Source organism: Telmatherina bonti (assembly GCF_933228915.1).
Source record: "Telmatherina bonti genome assembly, chromosome: 12".
In the NCBI taxonomy this organism is placed as follows: domain Eukaryota; kingdom Metazoa; phylum Chordata; class Actinopteri; order Atheriniformes; family Telmatherinidae; genus Telmatherina; species Telmatherina bonti.
In genome coordinates this window covers 9,327,283-9,347,530 of record NC_136610.1, presented here as the reverse complement: position 1 = coordinate 9,347,530, position 20,248 = coordinate 9,327,283, and the positions used below count along the sequence as shown (strand labels likewise).

General features: G+C 40.3%; 1 protein-coding gene across 1 annotated transcript in view; it reads left to right on the top strand.

Moving 5' to 3' along the window:
• The window catches only part of LOC306762869 (protocadherin-1-like), a gene marked incomplete at its 3' end in the record, with an annotated part of 221,951 nt that extends 201,981 nt beyond the window's left edge, over positions 1-19,970 (top strand). The window contains exon 5 of the mRNA XM_079249505.1: positions 19,540-19,970. Within this exon, the coding sequence (XP_079105631.1) occupies positions 19,540-19,970 (431 nt within the window). The remainder of the gene's footprint in view (positions 1-19,539) is intronic.
• Positions 19,971-20,248: the final 278 nt, after the last annotated feature.

Sequence of the window (20,248 nt, the reverse complement as noted above, 5' to 3'; positions counted from 1 at the left end):
CCGCGTGCAGAAACAAACGCCAGCCAGTCAATTATTAATAGTCCAGAGGAAACAAAAAAAGAAAAGAAGAGCACACACACCCACACACACTACTCACACCCCTGTGGAATCGGCCTACTATGAAGGAAAAATTCAATTATCCTACAAAAGTGAATAAATTTGCAGCATCGGAGCCCCCTGGCTGTAGCTGCTGCCGCCTTTTCCCAGGATGCACTGGGGAGGGGTTGAGGGGGGCAATCAGGCTTATTAATGGGACCTCGGAAGCTTTTAGTTCTGTCACAGTGAAAAAGCTGTTCGCTGACATTCAGTGAGTTTGTCTGAATTTTTTTCATGAAAAAACAAAAAGAAAATCTGCAAAAACACTGAATTAAAACATAAAACGAGGTTAAAACGTTGAAACTCTCCAGGAAATGTCCTTTTAATTAATGCAACACAGTCACTTTACATATGAGCAAACTGCACGCATCAGAAGTGCAAATTAGTGCACATTGTCATAAAAAACTAATGCATAACATGTAATATGCACATTGATATTAATACAATTACCGCCATCATACAGGGCCGTCCAGAAGTCTTGTTCTAGCCCTCATTTCTATATATTTCCAGGAAAACCAGAAATATGTTCAAACACGTAGCAAGAACTGATTTTAATGAGCTTAAAAGAGAATATTTAGCCTGAATAGCTTCAGGAAAAGTTCCCCAGACTTCCTGAAGGACTTTCCGAAGCACTTCAGATGTATCTGACGTTTGTTGCATTATCTATCCAGATGATCCAACCCAGCTTTGATAATGCTGAGGTCCAGGTTCTGGGAGGATGCATCACACCGTCAGAGCTGTTGCCGCTGATTTCCAGTCATGTTCTTGTCTCATATGACATACCTCACCCTTACATCAGTTTTTCTCCATTAAAATGCTAATAATCAAGATTAATTCATCACAAAGCCCGTGTTAATTCTTTAAAGTCTAATAGTTTTATAATTAAACAACAAGGAGCGGTGAATTATGTGAAACAATTGTCAAGTTCCAACCAGTTCCTCTCATTCACCTGCAAGTCGCTCTGAACGGGCTGATTAACACGTTGCTATGGCGATACCTGTAACGTAGGGATAAAACTCACCAAACTACATAGTGCTGGATCACTTACACTCATCCAGAGGAGACTTTTAAACTTTCCAGCTTGTGGGATTCTCCAGATTCTTTATGTTCAGGTTGCAGAAAGGTTTTGCCGATTCATCCCGATCAGATCCGTGACAGAGGACAGAAGTGATTCAGCTGAACGACTCATCTCTGTAATCTGTTGTAAAAACACATAAGTGAATTTTGATTCTGTTAATAGATTTTTTTTTTTTGTTTCTTCTTCCAGCTGAGATGCACCTCTGCAGTGGGAGTTCGGTTTTTCTGTCCACAGGCTTGTACCATATCGACTAACTTTTTATTATAAAGCAGATATTTTTCAGCACAGTTGTTCCTCATTTGTACTTCTGAGTCTTCAGAGAGCCCCAAACACCCGGCTTACATTCTTTCATCACAACTTTATCTGACTGCAGGTAACTTTAGCAACTATGAGTATATATCTGGCTCCAAAATAAGGAGCCTCTGAACCAACAGCAAGCATGCCGTTAAACTGTGGAAAGAACTACAGTACATGTCTTGTTTACAGTACATGTTCATAACTTCCTCGTTTTCTTTTTGCTTTTTAAATAATAATTTAAATAATTTATTTTAATGATTAAATCATCCATCCATGCAGTCATTTTTTAAAAATGAAATTTATCTATTAATCAATTTATTATTCCTTGTATGTAATAATAAACCAAATTATAAATTCATTCAGTCATTCTATTTTATTCAGTTTTATTCAGTTTACAACTTTATATATATATTCAGTCATTTATGACTGGATATATATATATATATATATATATATATATATATATATATATATATATATATATATATATATATATATATATATATATATATAAAGTTGTAAACTGAATAAAATAGAATGACTGAATGAATTTATAATTTGGTTTATTATTACATACAAGGAATAATAAATTGATTAATAGATAAATTTCATTTTTAAAAAATGACTGCATGAATGGATGATTTAATCATTAAAATAAATTATTTAAATTATTATTTAAAAAGCAATATATGAGTATTAAATATATATATATATATATATATATATATATATATATATATATATATATATATATATATATATATATATATATATATATAAAGTATTTATTTTATTTTATTTTTATTTATTTACTTTATTTATCATTCTTGGTACTTAGATTTAGATTGAACATGATAGATAATAAACTTCCAGAGAAAATTTTAGTCCACATTTATTAAAAAAAAACCCAATAATTTATTTTTTTTAAGGCCCATTTATGCTGGACGGAGAAGACAGATGTGGAAACAGACAGTTTGGTTCATCTCCTGCATCGGTTACGTGTATTATTTGGTCTGTTTTTAAGCTGCTAAGGTATTTCAAGCAGAAAACGGAATAGTATTACCAGAAATTACGAAGACAGTGTTTTAGTTGCCTACCTGACACACAACCAGAGAAAAGGATAAACCAGAGAAAGAGGAAACAGAGGAACAGGAACTAGAAGAAACAGAACCTGACAAAGAAAAGCACCAAAAAAAAAAAAAAATCTGAATGTTTTATGTAAAGCACTATGAATTGTCTTGTACATGCATTGTGCTGCACACATTCACTCGCTTTTTTGTGTCATCTTCCTTTGGTGTCTTTGTCGTAAACGAGTTCATAGCGTTGTGTTACTGCCACCAACTGGTGTTAAAAGTAATCTCTAAACTCAACATCGCCCACTAGTGGATGAACTGGCCCACAACCATGGCAACAAACAAAGACACGTGGAAGTACGAGGGCGGTGACGTATGACGATGTTTGAAATGGAATTACTCATTTAGATAAATAAGGGAGGATAAATGGACTTTCAGACAACAGTGGACACTCAGTGTCCATACTGAGACGGAACAAGGCTCTTATTTCAGTACAGGGTCATAATGGGCCTCACTGGGTGTCAGACTTTGTACAGATGGGTTCATTCATTCATTCATTCATTATCCGAACCGCTTAATCCGAGGAAGGAAGCTGGAGCCTATCCCAGCAGTCTTGAGGTGAAAGGCAGAGTACACCCTGGACAGCTCGCCAGTCCATCGCAGGGCCAGATGGGTTCATATGTTTGCTTAAAGACAAATGTGGACAGTTGTTTCTATATAGGCGACAATGGGAGCATCCAGCTTTCCGCAGACGTTCCTGTTACCTGAGAGAGAAAAGCTTCTTTCCACCACAACTCTCCTTCAGTGACGTAAAACTAACGAGCCCGAAATGTCCTCCTGGATTCAGCCGGATCTCTGCTGAGCTGGAACAGAATGAAAATTCAGTCGATATTTAAAAAGCAACAACAGCCTGTTTACATAAATATGTCTGGAAAGAAGAATCCAATATAATCGTTAGAGACCGAGCCGGTCATTTATCTCTGGAGAGCAGAGAGAAAAAGAAAACCTGAACCAATCAGATATGAGCGTTTCCCTGTAGCTGCTTTTCAGCACAACATCTCCTGCATCAAATCTGCAAAGTGAGACCCAGTTTGCAGAAACAGAGAAGGTTTTTTTTTTCCCTTTAAACAGATGCAGATGTGCTGCGGCTGCCAGCTCCGAGGCCGGCCGGCGTTTGTGTATTCAGGTCAGTTTGTGCATTCAAAGCAAACGCAGGCCATGTTTCTCTGCATCTTTAATGACCTAACACACACACACACACTCCCAGATCCCCTCTCTCACACTCTCAGCAGGATGCACTGGTCAAATATTTATGTCCAGCAGAAGCTGCTGTGTTATTGTAGCTGATTTCGCTCCGGGCGCCTTCTCTCGCGGTTGTTTTGCTTTGTTTTCAGGCGTCGCTTTCAAATACAAAATGCTGCAAATCACAACTTTGCTTATTTCTGCAGGAGGCTCGTTCAAAACATCTTTAATAACTCTTTCCACTTGATGCTGAACATTCTTGTTAGGGATGTTTTGTGCTAATTAATCAAACAAGGTTTTTTTTTTTTCCTCCAGAGGTGTCGACAGCGTTGCATCACATTGAGCTCCTAATGAAACACCAACAGTTTCCAGTGATTTTAGTCCGCTCAGGGTCCCACACCTCCCAAACATCTGCAATATTTAAGGCTAAATTTGAAATGTGTAAAAATGGATGACAGACAGAATAATTCCTTGTGATGATGATGAAGATGTAGCAGTGGAAACAGAGACATAAATGGCACGATGAGTGATGTTTAATTTAAGTCAAATATTATTTGTCAGGGAAAGTTTGAACTCTTTTCTTCATTAAGGGAACGTAAAGTCAAATCCAAAGCCCTAAAACCTGCGCGGAGCAGATTAAAAAGCCTCTGCTTGTCCGGCGCTGCAGCAGGTTTAACGATGAGCACGAAGCTGGCGTGGCGATGCGGCAGCAGCTTATCGATCAGCCGGGAAGGGATGTTAAACATGAATTATTCCTGAATCGATGGAGCGTGGCGCTGCTGCTCAGGTGAGTCAGGTTTGGAAGGAGAAAAGAGAAACGGATAAAAGTGACTGTAGAAAATCAGTTTGGGAGTTCATATTTTACATAAAAATCAGGAAGAAATGGAGGAGGCATGTTGACATCTGGCATTGTGTTTTAGAGGAAAAGAGTGTAAAATAAATGAAAGAAAAATGAAAAGAAATGAGGAGAACAAATTTATGGAAACAATTTAAACACAGACAAGTGAATTGTTTGGATAAAGGAACTGAAGAAAAGCGCCACAATGTATGTTTTAAACTTCATTCAATCGTATTCGTCTTTTTTTGCCCAGCAAAATTCACAACAAGGTTATTTTAAGACAATCCAGGCTGATTATTTATTGCACAATCACAGTCCCATTAAAACAAATTCACTATGTTGTCACAAGGTGGGGGGGGGTGAGGACCCATACGCAGACAGGAGGCAGGTAACGGTGATTTATTGGAAATGAAGGAAAACTAGAAGTCAACTAAAGAACTGGGAACTATACAACAACTGGGAAAACTAACACAAGGGAGACAAACAAGAGAGACAACTGCAATGAACCACCAAAGTGGAGCTGAAACAAAATGGTGTTTGGCCAGAGGAAACAGCAAGATCCAGCTGGAATGGATAAGCTAAGTGATCTCAGGCCTTGTCCAAACGTAGCAGGTATCTTACAAAACAAAGATATGTTTCAGTGATCCACACAATATTGCAGATTTATGCAGTCAGGAACTATTGTTCAACAAATTGAAGATTAGTGAACACGCCGTCTGCATGTAGACATGTATAACAGGAGTTTTATGTGTTGAAACGTCATTGTCTGAGACAAAAATACCATGATGTCACAATTGCGACCTTTGTTTACAACAGCATGGACGTCCTCTCTGTGTTGGCGTTATCCATTGTCCAGGCGCTTTGTGTGTGTTTTTACACCGCTGTCTGTACCGCTCCACACAGACGACCAAAGGCGAAGGATGACATGAAGGACAGTTATTCCACAACCTAACCAGATCATGTCAGAGGGATGTTTCGTGGAAGTGACATCATGAGATGGAAGGTTATTCTGATTGGATAGAATTAGAGGCGCTACTGCTGCCTAAAGGTTTGATATGGTTATGAATGTGTTTAACAGCGCTGTTATGCGGACAAGTGTGGATGGATTTGTCATGATAGTGTGGACTCATCTTTTTTCTTTACCGGCCGGGGAAGGGGGGGTGTCAACATGATTTAACAAACAGGAAACAAAGCATTACAGAAAACACGAGAAAAACTACAAAATAACACGAGTAAACTGAACCAAAGGACTGAACAAAAACTCCAAACCAACACAACATGATCCACATTATATGCAACAAAAAAAGAAACCATGTGATAGCAATGGAAAATGTTTCTAAATGTACATAAAGGGAGCAGAGAGGAGCCCAGGACATCCTACAATGTCTCCCTGCAGCGTAAAGCAGCTAAACTGAAGGGATGACGAAGGGTCAGCAAGCCAGGCTTAACTACCAAATTTACCTAAATGTTAAACATTGAAGTCTGACCTAAAACTTGTGTAACTACATCAGATGTCAATTACAGAACATTTGATGTAATTGTAAACTGTGTTTCCACTAATCACTTTACTAAAATAGCTGTTGTGCTTTTATTTACTCAGAATAATCCACTTTGCAACATGCATGAAGCAAACATGTTTGTTCCATCATTTTTAATGAGGTGTCTCTAAAGAGACAAACATCCATCCATGAAGAGAGATTTAAAAGTCTGAGAATTAAAACTGAGGTACTTGCTGCACCTGAGACCATTGGATCAACTCGCAGATGAAAACAGCTGGAGGAATTTTGGCCACTGACAGCCACCGTCCCTTTACAACTGCGCTTGCTTATCCAGATTACTGCAGGATAAGGGTCATTATGTGGACTTGATGTAGGATTTTCTTTATCATCCTTTTGTTTGCGACTAAAAGATATTACTGAGTCTGGATGTAGAGCGTGAGGAAGAAAAGTAAATGGAGGGGAAAGGAAAAGACTAAATGAAGCAGGAGAAAAGTGAACGATAGGTCTGGATTTGACTTTTCTGCCCCAGCAAATTTAACTCTGCTGAACCACAATGTTCCTCACAGGAACATAGTCTGTTGATCTCCGTGTTGACTCTTCTCAATTATGGTTCCACTATAATGGAAAAATTAAGGTGTTTGCTTTGGATAAAACATCTTTTTAAAAATCACATTTTTATGTGTGAGAGAAGGAAAAAAGATTTTAATCTTTGTTTCTTTCCTGCTAATTAGTGAGAGAAAAGACGACATTTAAATATCTAATACCCCCCCCCCCCCCCCCCCCCTCCATCTCCCAGATAAATCTGTGACTCTTTTCCTTCATTTTCTGCCAAAACCCCTCCCCACTTCGCTCCTCATCTTCTTTTCCTCCACTTTCATCTTGCTTCACCTCCCAGCCTTCATCCCTCCCCCTCCTTCTCCCCCAACCCCCCTCCCCCCCACCCCTCCGTCCTCTTTCCCAGCTCTGTGTCGATTAATTAATTGCCGGCTAATTTAATTTCTCAAAAAGTAATAACTTGTTTAAGCATGAATAAAGACTGACAAGGCAAAGTTCCAATCTGCCCAAAGTTTAATTAGAGCCGGCAAGGTTTCCACACAGAGCCAGGCTGGGGGTCAGACTGAGTGGGGGAGGGACACGGAGCCTCGGGGCGGGGGGGCCGGACCGAGCTTCCAGGAGTGGATTTGGCCTACATGGACATTTTGATGAAGTGACCTCTGGGTTGCCAGAAACTGGTCACATCCTCAAACCACAGAAACTGAATCAGGAAGATCTTGAAATCCCCCGGAAGGCTTGGGAGGCATTTAATCTGTCCTTTAAAAGACCATTTCACTCCCTTTCATCGCTGCTCACTTTAACATTCCAAATTCTTTTGTAATTCCCTCACAGGTTTGCTTCTGATGTTTGCTTTAACGCCTGCACACATGACAATAGACCACACAAAACATCAACATTTACTGACTTGGAATGAAAGTTTAAAACAAAACAGATGGAAACACAACACAAATGAGCATTAACTCATCAGTAAATGTCAGCAGTTTCCTTTAACTGGTCAGGACTAAAACACATTCCTCACCGCTTAATGAATGCCATTTTTCTGCTTTCTATGGTTGCCAAGACAACGTCACGTTGGAACACACTGATGCTTCCAGTTCGGATTGAGGAAACAACGTCACTGTGTTGCAGTTAGAAAAAAAAATCCTCTTTCTAAGTGATAGAACTTTCCCATCCTACATCACCTCAACGTGTCCCAACCTGACTGTGCATCTGTCATGAGAATCTTCTGTTCCACCACTTCCTAAACATGCTCTAGCCAACTGAGATCTGGTGTCTGGGGAGGTCCTTAGAGTACAGTGTTGAGGGCAATTGGAGATGATTTGAGCTTTGTGACATGGTCCATCATCCTGCTGGAAGCAAGAATGTGAAAATCCAGTAGATCAGCAGTTTCTGGAATACTCACCAAGAACCATGCCACATTTAAAGTCCCCTTTCTTCCTCTTTGTGATGCTCAGTTCGAACTACCGAGTTGTCTTCACCATGTCTACATGACTAGTTGAATTGCTGCTACAGGATTGGCTGATTTTTATATAATGGACTCATATCTCAATGCATACAAAGTGCATTAGGATTATATAAGGAAACATACATTAGACTGAATATAAGATAATATAAAATATGAAAGCTGCAGTTTGGTCTTGTCAGGAGTGTTGCATCAGTTTCAGCTGGCTCTAATCAGCCAGCGAGGGTCCATTTTAAACTTAGTGGATTATGAATTTCAAGGACACGAATGAAACAGTCAAAGTTTCGACCATTTGTTGGAGACAGAGACATATTATGAGAGCGACTTCCACCTGAATGTAGTGCTGCTGTTCCCAACATCACCGCAGTAAGAGGACGGTTAGGAGCTGGTTCTGGAAAAGCTGATGATTGTAAAATCTTTATGGGAACATGGAGTACGGCACACACTGATACAGCCGGAGCACACTGAACCTTTGACGGGAAGAATACCAAAGACACAAGACTGTGTGTGTGTGTGTGTGTGTGTGTGTGTATTGGGCAAGCAACGGTGAAGAATGGCTGTGTCTCTGTGTGTGTTTGAGTGTGAGGCTGAATACAGATTGAGATTTACAGCAGTGTGTGTTCAGGCCTGTGTTGGTCTCCATAAAAAACATAAATGAAGACCTTCACTGTTATTCATGGTAAATATCTGCTTCGTTCAGCTTATGGGAGGAATGTCGCTGCAACACAGTCATCTTAAGGATTTTCAGCATGAGTCACTTTGGAAAGACAAAGACGACATGAGAGTGTGTTTACCACAAGACACAAGGAGCCAATCAGGAGGATAAACTTCACTAAAGATCGGATTCCTGGTTTAAAGTGCCACTCTAGTTCACATAGATAGTTGAATCAGTGGAGAACAAATAAAATTAGTTTGTGTGTTTAACCTTCATTTTCTTTTATCTTTTAACACTCGCTGTCTGCCAGCTGCTCTCCTCTCCAGCGACTTTGCAGCTGTGTTCAGTTGCTGCAGCTCACATGTCTCACATTCCTCAGTTGTAGCAGAACTTTGTCACCATCTGAATGTTTTTGTCCCTTTGTTTAATAACAAATCTCTCAATTTTTCAGAGCTACGGTACCAGTCAAAGGTTTGGACACACTTTTCCAGTAATTCCAATGGGAAAGTGTGTCCATACTTTTGACTGGTGGTGTAGTTATAACAGTCCAAGCTAGCATATGATGCTGTAATGGTCAAACTTGCAACTTGAGTTGGTGAGTTGAAATTGGTTTCCTGGCTTTACTAATATAAATGACTTTATTTATTTATTTTTTACCTATAATTATTTCACCCAAAGCAGCATCTAATTCATTCCCCAATGAAAAAAAAACAAACAAAAAAAACAGGATAAGCATGATGCTAGTAATATCTGCCACCTTTAAGCCGTAGCAGTTCTGTGTTTGCAAGCCTGACATCTTCTGTTTGGATATCATATTTAGATCTATTTATCTTGGTTCCAAAACAATAAAACATTGAAGTTTGAATACAAGTTTCTGAGACCCTGCACTAAACATAAAGACACACTACATGACACTCCTGCCTTGTTGCTGGCACTCTGACATATATTATGAACATCCGACTGCCCAGCATTGCCATGGGGGTAAGAAAGTCCTTTTTTTTTTTCTTCCAGTACGCCTCTTGGCATAGCAGCCAAGTTTCACGTTACACACTACATCACATGTTAGCAAGTGGATACAAAACCACTATTGCTGAGCGAGCAAGGTAAGACATTATCGGAGAAAGAAAGGAAAAGAAATACAAAAAGTGACAAAAGGAGAGAGTAGAAAAAAGGCAAGTCAGTCTGGAAAGACCTTACACTACAGGTAGGATGCACAACATGCTGCAAGATGGATGCTGGATTAGCCAGCAATAGAAGGCCCATAACCAAGACAAATCTTCGAAGGTTCTGTTGTGCATATTTAAAATGTAACATTTTGACATGTCCAGTGTCCCATGGTGGATTTATTGATATAATATTGTTGAAAACATCTTGAGGAGTCTGTTTTAAAATGACTGCCTCTGATGGGTACACTTTAAAAAATGATGTTGAATTGGGTTTAAAAGACTTTAGAATTTAAGTTTTAAAATTATTTAACTACTCAGAGATCATCGAAAACACAATTTCATCCTTTCGTCTATTTCTTTCCATCAGCCGATGTCGACAGTGACCACTTAAAGGTATTAAAAACTGAACCGCAAAAAAATGCTGCAAATCTCATAAAAATGACTCAGACATTTGAAACGTGATTTTATGATGTTTGGAAACCAATGTCTAGTTCAGATTATGTAAAAAACCTTTGCTGTCACATGGTTCATCTCATCTGTTACCCAGTGAAATGCCTCAACTTTCATGACTTTGGTTGTTTGTTGGTGTTTTGATCAAAATGTCTGAAGGTGATGAAACGGTAAATTTGAACATGCTGTTTTGTCTGATTTGGCACAACAAGCTCCAACTCCTCAGAGGCGGTAGACACAGTTTGGTCCTATTCCCTGCATCCTTGCTGGAGCCTCCAGGGAAGCGGACTAAAGTGTGTGGACTGCCGGTAAAACTGAGATGTGTGGGCTGCTGGCGTCACCACTGATTGCAGCGGGGGAAGCTGCAGCACGTCTTTGAGCCTTCAGAGGAGCTGCACCTCCTCTCACTCCTCTATTGTTCCTGTAAGATAAATTAGAGCCATTGTCATAGGCTGAGAAAAAGTCATTAATTGAAGGTTTTCTTGCAGCTTTCAGCACAACACAAATCACACTCACGTACACACACATTTAAAGAAAAAAAAATAGCTTCAAAGTAATTAAACACATTAACACTTCAAGCAGAGGCAGGGAAAAAGAAGAGAAACGCTCTTTTGTGTACATTCGCTTCCATTTATCACCCTGGACTGAGTGGGGAGAGAGGAAGCACAAGGATTTAGCATATCTCTGCGACTAAAGTGATGGAGTGGAAAAAGAGGAAGCAGAGGAGGGGGATACGAAGGAGGAGAGAGCCTATCCGCCTGGGCTCTTTACTCTAGTCGACAGCGTAAAATGTCAGATACTCATCTGGAAATTATTTCCATTTCATACCACTGACATCTTCCCAAGCGGGACTCTGAAATCTAATTAGTTTGACCGGAAAATGGTGACCAAGGTAACGCAGTGTATTATGCAGAAAGACAGGCCAACAGGGTGAGTGAGGGGTCCCTGGGGTTAACTGGAACCCAGAAGTATAGATAAGAGCTACAGGGGGTGTGGGGGGCTCAGGAGGAATACTTCATTTTAAAAAGCCTTGACTAATAGTGGCAACCTTGAATTCAGCGTTGCAGCCCTGTGACAGCGCTGCAGCCTCGCCGAGGGCGCCGCAGAGACGAGGACAGATAGCACGTTCTCCTCCAGGGGTTACCCCAGAACTTTTCAAACTTCTCCTGACAAGAAACGCTGAAGCCCCCGGTGTTGCTTTTGGTGCTTCAGAGAGATTTTTAAACTGAAGTGTTTTGTGATGTTTGTCACCTCTGGGTGGTTGGATGGTTAATCATTCTGCTGTCACTGTAGAGCCTTCAAGCCTGTGTGTATCCAGTGCAGAGCAAATTCATCACGATCCCCTCATCCTCCCTCTGCTGAAGCTGCTCTGACATGTTGATGAACAGAGTTAAACTGTCCAAGCTGAAAGCACAGTTTCATCTTTTACAGAAACAGAAATGTACCCAACTATCACAGAAAAATCAGATCAGAAGGAAGAACCGTCGTCGTCTCTAACACCAGTCGCCATGACATCAATGCTTTTCTTTTCAGGTCTTTTTTATTTTTCAGACAATTTATATGTTTCTCCACCTGTATTATGTTTTACTATGGAACTTTTTCCATGGGTATGATGCTTGATCATGTAGAGGATGTATAAAATGTCATCAGTTCTATGGGAAAATAACTTTTTTAAAGATAAATCCGACAGTGTGAACAGCACAAATATTTATTTTTTTTTGTTTGTTTTAAATCGGGAAGAGCCCACTTTACTTGTCTTATTAAATCAAATGCAAATCGGATGTTTTTCAAAGCAGCTTTTGTCTGAACATCGGTCTTGTATTTCATCCAACTTTCACATCACTGAAGAAGAGAAACGTGCATCACAGTTCTGTGTCGAAAGCAGTAGATGGAACTATATTTTGTTGTCCTGTGATGGACTGGTGACCTGTCCAGGGTGTACCCTGCCTTTCACCCAAAGACAACTGGGTTAGGCTCCAGCTTCCCCATTACCCTTCATTGGACTATGCAGTTAGGAAAATGAATGAATGTATGAATATTATGCTGTCATTTTGTGGGTTCTAACAGTTTCAGAACTGGCACACATACACTGGTGTGTCCATATTTACCCCCATAAACACAGTTTAATGTCATCCTAGGGTCACACTGTTCACACTGGACTCTGATGGTGGTCACATTAAAGGTCCCATATTACACATTTTTTCACCAATTTCGTTTGAGTATCAGAGGTCCCACATTTTTTTCAGTGTTTAACCCCAAATACAACCTTGGTTTTTAATTTCAGCCTTTCCAAATGTCACTTTTGTGAGCTCTACAGAGAACAGGCTGTTCTTGTTCACTTATGAACCTTTAAATGTTCGCTCTCTTCTCCCTGAGAGCAGCGTGGAGTGGACATGGACAGAAACCATGCATGAACATGTAAAGGTTCAGAGATGAAAACGTGATCTTAGTAGAGCTCCTTATAGCTACGTTAGGAATGGTCAAATGAAGGACCAAGGCTGAATTTGGGATAAAACACATTGAAAACAATGTTGTTGGATCCCTGGGACCCATATAAAACTGTTGGGAAAGAAAACAAAACAATACGTTTAAGACCTGCTATGTGAACATAGCCTTAGCTCTGACTGTCTTTTGACACTGCAAGTGACCTTATATCCGACTCCTGTCTTTATTTCTTGTTAACTATAGACAAAATAATTGATCACCAAGGAATGCTGATCAGAGTCACAATTCTGTCCATTTGGCAACGGATTCAACTTTTATTGTCAAGTCCTACGATTCTGTCTCTGATGCAATGTGCAACGTCAGTCACAATTTAAAATCAAGACAGAGAACGTCAGCAGCATTATACATTTTAAGTTATAGTATATTTTAATTATACCACTAATTAATAAAAAAAATATGTTGAAGTCATTGAATCAACATCTGCACTTGTTAGAACTTGGTTCCTCTCTTCTTTAACATCTCATTTTTGACTAGTTAGATGTTCTCTTGTATGGGTCTGAAGAATTAAAACATCCAAGGGATTGTAACTAAACTCAGTCTTCTCCATGTTGAAGAATCTTGCATAAACAAACAGCTGCGCACTGTCAGCCACATGAGTGGTCTCAGCTACAGCTAAGCCTTTGCAGGGAGTTTTACGCATGGCTTCATACAGCAGTTCTCTGGATAATGTTTCGCTTTTCATTGTGACTGTTGATGCAGATAGAGGTATTTTGTTTTATTTATTTACAAAGACTGTTGGAGTCACGCACTGTTTGACAATGTCTCAGTGACTTAGTTTTGCAATGGAGTCTCAATATTAACACAACTCCAAGGGAAAACTTGTTAGAAAACTATTGGCTAGTAAATTAACGTGTAAAATATTCTTTAGGTAATCATGGAGGCTTCATAATAGCTTATTTTCTGTAGCCAAACTAATGCATTTGGTAGATAATTGTGATCTAATATAATATTAAGTTCATGTAAAACTATAGAGCGGTTACACATTCTCGATTTCAACCAACGCCACCGTTACAGAGCAGATAGGACACAGCGCTTTGGACATTCCTACATGAACACAAACACCAAAGTCACATCCAGATTCATTCATTCATTCATTCATTTTCCGAACCGCTTATTCCAATTCAGGGTCGCGGGGAAGCTGGAGCCTATCCCAGCCGGCTTTGGGCGACAGGCAGGGTACACCCTGGACAGCTCGCCAGTTCATCGCAGGGCCATATCCAGATTCAAAACCTAGTTTTACTTTTTTTTTTTTTTTCCATTCCCAACATCATCACAAAATAACTAGCTGAGCTGTTTTACTATGAAAGTGTTTTTTTTTTTTTTTTGTTTTTTTTGTTAACATGTTTGTCTAACGGCTGCATGGTGGCGCAGTGGTTAGCACTGTGGCCTCACAGCAAGAAGGTCGCTGGTTCGATCCTTGGCTGGTTTGGTCAGTGGCCTTTCTGTGTGGAGTTTGCATGTTCTCCCTGTGTATGTGTGGGTTCTCTCCAGGTACTCCGGCTTCCTCCCACCATCCAAAGACATGCATGATAGGTTAATTGGTCACTCTAAATTGCCCCTAGGAGTGAGTGTGAGTGTGAGCGTGAGTGTGGTTGTTCATCTCTCTGTGTGGCCCTGCGATGGACTGGCGAGCTGTCCAGGGTGTACCCTGCCTGTCACCCAAAGCCAGCTGGGATAGGCTCCAGCTTCCCCACGACCCTGAATTGGAATAAGCAGTTCAGAAAATGAATGAATGAAATGTTTGTCTAACTACTGTTTTTGCCTTTTTGATCTTGGACCTGGAGTCTGTAAAAATTGAACTGAATATGTGAACTGGCCATTAAATAAATTTTAGAGATGCCCTGTTCAGCAACCATCACAATGACAAGAGAATTATGCTTCATATACTTTTAAGTGATTCCATAAGCATTTCAACTTCATTACCATCTGACACCTCCCATTAAACAAATGAATGGTGCTAAATGTCCTTACATGAAATAAAACTTCAGCAGAGAGCAACATTTGCGATCTTCATTTTATCCTAAATGTTTAATGATTTTCTGTCTGTGCGACACACTGTGAGTGTTGTAGACTTATCTGGTGGCTGTAGTGTGGTCACTCGCTCGCCACACTACGTTGTTTGGGACAGCTACTAGTATGACGGAATCTCTGTGAGAACGCGCAAACGGATGTTTAGTGTGTAGAAGGCAGTTTGGGATTGAGCCTGTCTGTGCAGAAACAGTCAGAAAAGAGCCGCCACTCAACCTGTAATCAGATGGGACAGAATCTGTGTTCAGAACTGGACTGCCTATTGGGGATCAGTGCTCTTTAGGTGAACGTGAGTTGTCCATATTTTAACGAACCGGTTACCATTGAAAGATTACATTCTTTCTTGAAGGAAAAATTTTAAATTACAACAGTATTAGTCTTCAGTAAGGACTTTAGATATGCTGTCTACGACATGGTGACACTGGACAGGAGGACCAATCTGTCCCACAGTTAGGGAAAGTGAATATATCTGTGCCTTTGAATAGTAAAGTAAACATGGTCAAGAAGCTTTAAAAGCTATGAGTAATCTAGGTTGGAAGTCAGGATCTACAGTTCCACTTTGTGGCCTTGTGGAATTAATAACACCCCACTTATCCTGTTTATGAAGATTAAAGTAATTAGAGCTTCGGAAGTTGTGGATCAAAAAATATGAAAGTTTTTTTTTTTTTTTTTTTTAAAGGAAACCAATGAAATAAGGCCACACATATGAGAAAGGTTCATCCCCTGGAAAGCGTCAACATGTGTACCCATGAACATTAATTGGTCATTTAGAAAAAATTCATTTTGAAGTTAAGATTCATCCTCCAAGTCCCTGAGGATGACTCCACATGAAATCAGGCTGATTTCCTTTATTCTGCTGTGTTAAAAGGGGTGACCCAACGTGAACATACTTTCATGTCCATCATTGCGTTTCCCTGAAGGCTTCACGTGCACCAAAGCAAAGCTGCTCCTGTAAATGCAGAACACCCCCAGTCTGAAGTTAAAGTGCTCCAAACACTCAAAGTTTGCATCTAAATTACGAGGTGACAAAGCTCTCAGATAATGAAATGACTGCTTCTCTTTTTTTACTAATGAGGCTCAGCGGCAGGAAAAACAGTCCAGTCAGCAGCAAGCAATCAGCCTTAGATTTTGGCTGGAGGTGTTACGGTGCCGGCTGCAGGATGGCCTTTTCGTCATGCAGAGCGGTTATTAATCTCACATCTTGGCCATTGCTCACCGTAACTGCCCAAACTCTCTCCCCACAATCATGCTCACCAATAAGCTCCATCTTAAACCAGGGCCAATTAGTTCTTCTGCTTAATTAGGATGAACATGACCCCCATCAGCTGTGTGTGACACTGTGACTGATGTCCTGAGGGCCCAAAGGCAACTTTAAGCTTAATGAAATGAAATCCAATGAAAATTTGTAATAGTCACCATAAATGTCTTTGTTCACATAAACAATCCATAATAACAATCACACAGAGAAGGAAACCAATCTACTGCATCAAATTAGAACTAAAATACCTGAATGTACATTTTGGTTAAGAAGCCTTTCCAGGAGTTTTTTTTTTTTGTAAAACCAAAGTGAAAAAAGAAAAAGAATTTTCAAAAGATGCTTTAACATCTTCCCCAAAATAAACATGTTCTTCGTCCTTCCTCCATTAAATCGAACAAACATTTTCCATGGTATTTCAGCGACATCATGGTGTGATCACATAAAATTTTGTTAAAATTTCACAATTGGTTTAATTAATTTTCATTTAATTATTAATTGTTGTTATGATAATAATAATAAAAAAAAAGTAGAATTATTTGTCAAGTAAAACCTTTTTCATTTAAAAAATTAATATTAACATTGAAACTTAAATTTAGTTTTTTTGTTTGTAAATAATAATAAATGACAGCATCAACAACAAGATCAACAATGCAACAAACTAATAAATTAACTGCTGTTCTTTTTTATTACACAATTGTTTGCGAAAAATAAAGACAACAGTGCAAATGAGCCAAACTAAAGCAAAAAATACCATTGGCTTGTTCTCATTCACATTCATTTCATTTCTGTTCCCGTAGACCACCCCAAGAAAAAGATCAATTTCAGTACCGAACGACACTGATACTAGCCTTGGTAATGATACAATCAATAATTGGATTTATCCGCTAAGTCTTATAATGAGGGGTAAGCTTCCTGTTTTTAAAAATGGCTCCCAAGATAAAGACTCAATTCTGTGAGCAATCTCATAGCTAATGAACACTAAAAGAGCAGGTGTTGATTCCTCCAGAAGGAACATCTGTCGCTGAAATCAGGAAGGTCAGTTTGGATTTGCAGCTAAAACACTGAGTCAGATGGTTATGGTAATGTGCCGTGGAGCCTGTTAAGAAAATCAACACTTGCAGATGTCTTTTTTTTTTTAGGTGGATTGTGACTTTATCACTGAAAGTTATCTTTACTACATCCTGTGAGTCTGAAGAACACATTCGGTTGTACAGTGAATATTCATAGTAAGCATCTGTGGAGATCTCTCTCTGTCAAGTAGTTTGATAAAAGAGAGGCAGAAAGGAGGCTTTGTAGAAACACGTGAAGACAAAAAAAAAGAAAAGAAAAAAGAAAAATGAAGAATAATTTACTAACAGAGCCAAATAAAACTGCAACCATATGAATTAGAGCAGAAGGTTTTGGTCAAACAGCTCAATATTTGTTTGACCTGTGGTTGTAAATATCGACATGCAGCACACAATCTGGATCAGATCGGAATTGCTGCTGACAACAGAAACCTGCAGGTAAACTAGTAGAAACCTGACTTGAACTTGAAAAAGCTGCTGTCAGAGATGTGGTTCAGCTGAGCTCCGTAAGCACGAGCTACGTAAGTCTCCCGCTGACTCCACGTTCAGCCAAAGCTCTTATAAAGCAGCGGCTCTGAACTCGGCTGCCGCTCGCACATGACTTAACATTTTTGCAAGCACCTTGCTTTTGCATGAGGAGTGCTTAAAAACTAAAATCCACTGCAGCGGCCGTGAGAATACGGGGATGTGTGTGTGAAGGGGGGAGGGGGTAGCCGCTATTCAGCACTCCCGGGGATTAGCACATACACATCAACCTGCAAACAGACAGAAAAGCCGACTGTAGCTCCTTTTGCAAAAAAAGGAGGCAATGAATTTCAATTATGCATGAAGCAGAGGGCATTTTGAGAAATAAGCGCCATTCCCCAGGAGAACCCCCCCCACACCCCCCAACCCCGCCTCCTCCACAGCCTCCAGCCTCAGTATCAAAGAATGATCTAATGTCACGCACAGAGGAAAGGTTACTCTCTGCATACGCATTGATATTTCTACTTCCATCTCTGACCTTTTTCCATCTGAGCTGTGATTTTTTTCTTCTCTTTTTTATTTAAATGCAAACTCGGCTTTGCTGTCTGTCAAGTCCTGCTTCTCTGTCTGACGATGGATTATAATCACATGAAGCCTCAACAGAAAGTTGAAAAACAAAAAACATCATTAGAATATAACAGTAAAAAAAGACACAAACCTGAATATTTGCCCTCTACTCGTTGCTAATTATGATATTTCCTGCAGGTAAAGAAAAAACGTGGTTAGCATCATTAGTTTTTTAGCCTTAATTAGCTGCTTGTGAAACATTATTAACGTGCTAACAAACCAGAGTGTGTTTGTTTTTCCTCCTGTAATGCAACTGATCCTGTTTCATGCTTGGCACCCACCGTTTGATTTGGTTTCCATCTTTTCAGAGATAATTTAAGCGATGATCTCACCTCTCTGTGAACTATTAGTGACTTTAAAACACACCAAGCTTTAATTGATTTCTTTCAAATGCACGGAGCTCTGTGTGCAGATAAGAGGATAATGACAGTTTTAATCAGCCTTCCCCACTCACTAGCTGAACTGGGAATCTGCACTTTGTTCTTTTTTTTAGGGGAACAAAAGCATTTATTAGATTTTTGCATACAGAAATGTCAGCGTTACTGACGGGAAATCTTTATCTGTCTTCTGTCAAATGTCATTTACAGTCAACTTTGACCCTTATCGGTTGATTATCAAAGGAAACGTTCTGCTGCTTTAGATAAAAACCACAGCACAAGCAGGCATTTGTGCACTAAACAAGTAAAAACTCAGTGTAATAGAATAAAGACCAGAGGCAAAAAGCCTTGTAGAAACTGACAAGAATCTTAATGTAAGGCAAAAAAAAAGCATGGTGGTAAGGCTCGCTCACTTGAAAACTGAAAAAAACTGAGAAATTATTTACAGCCAGGCATTCCGCATATAATCTACCAGTCCTTTCTCCGCCCTTTTGATTAAATGGTGAGCTTCATAATTACTAAAATATCCTGTAACACTCTAAAGCAGCAGTATGTCCAATCAAATCAAATTCAGCAGATGTGCAAATGTAATCAAAGCCTTCGATGCTACGCTTAAATCTTTTAATCAATAAGTCAACCACCCAGTGGATGCAAACAGAAAAAGTTTCCAGATGAAGTGCGCAGAGGAAAATGATGTTGCTCTGACTCTGCTAATGTGCTACCCTCCCTCATGGTGGTATTCATCTCCATCTGCCTCCAGGTCACTCATTCTTCCTCTGTCTCTTGTTCTTTTCTCTGCAGACCTCAGGCCTCTTCCCGACGTGGCGATGACTGGTAACTGCACCCGCGAGTGCACCGAGTTCGGCCACTCTGACTCCTGCTGGATGCCCGGCCAACCATCCCCCAACCGCAAGGTGTCCAAAAATGCCCCCAAGCTCTCCACCTTCGTGCCTTACCAGGAGATGGATGGACAGGAGCAGCTGATGGCGAACGGCAGCCCCAAACCCGTGATGACAGAGGAGCGTGGAACGGGCGGCGGCATCGCTGGTGGCAGCAGTTCCAAAGTGGCCAACATGAGGTTCATGACACCCTACAGCAGTGCCTACCCCGGGAGCGGGGACTCGTCCGGTAAAGACTGTGGGCTGGAAGAGATCCCGCTGAGCCAGGCAGCAGAATACCACTCGGCTAACACCCCAACTGGCCAGACCGCCAAGAGGGAGATCTACCTGTGAGGGTGCAGTTCTCTACCTTAAAAACCTCCAACCATCTCTCACCGTTCATCCCTGATGCCGCTCACCACCACATGCCCCACCTCTCACAGCTGCCCCCTGTGCCTATAACTCGCTGTGCCGCAGCGCCAACCCACCCTTTCTCCTTTTTATAACTGCACCACCAAACAAGGCTTTAGACCCCCGTCCTCGCTCACTGCAACCACCACCACCCCCTGGAGAGAACCAATCAATGTAAAACAGAACAAATAATCCAAGAAAAAAAAAATTGTGGTTTGTGC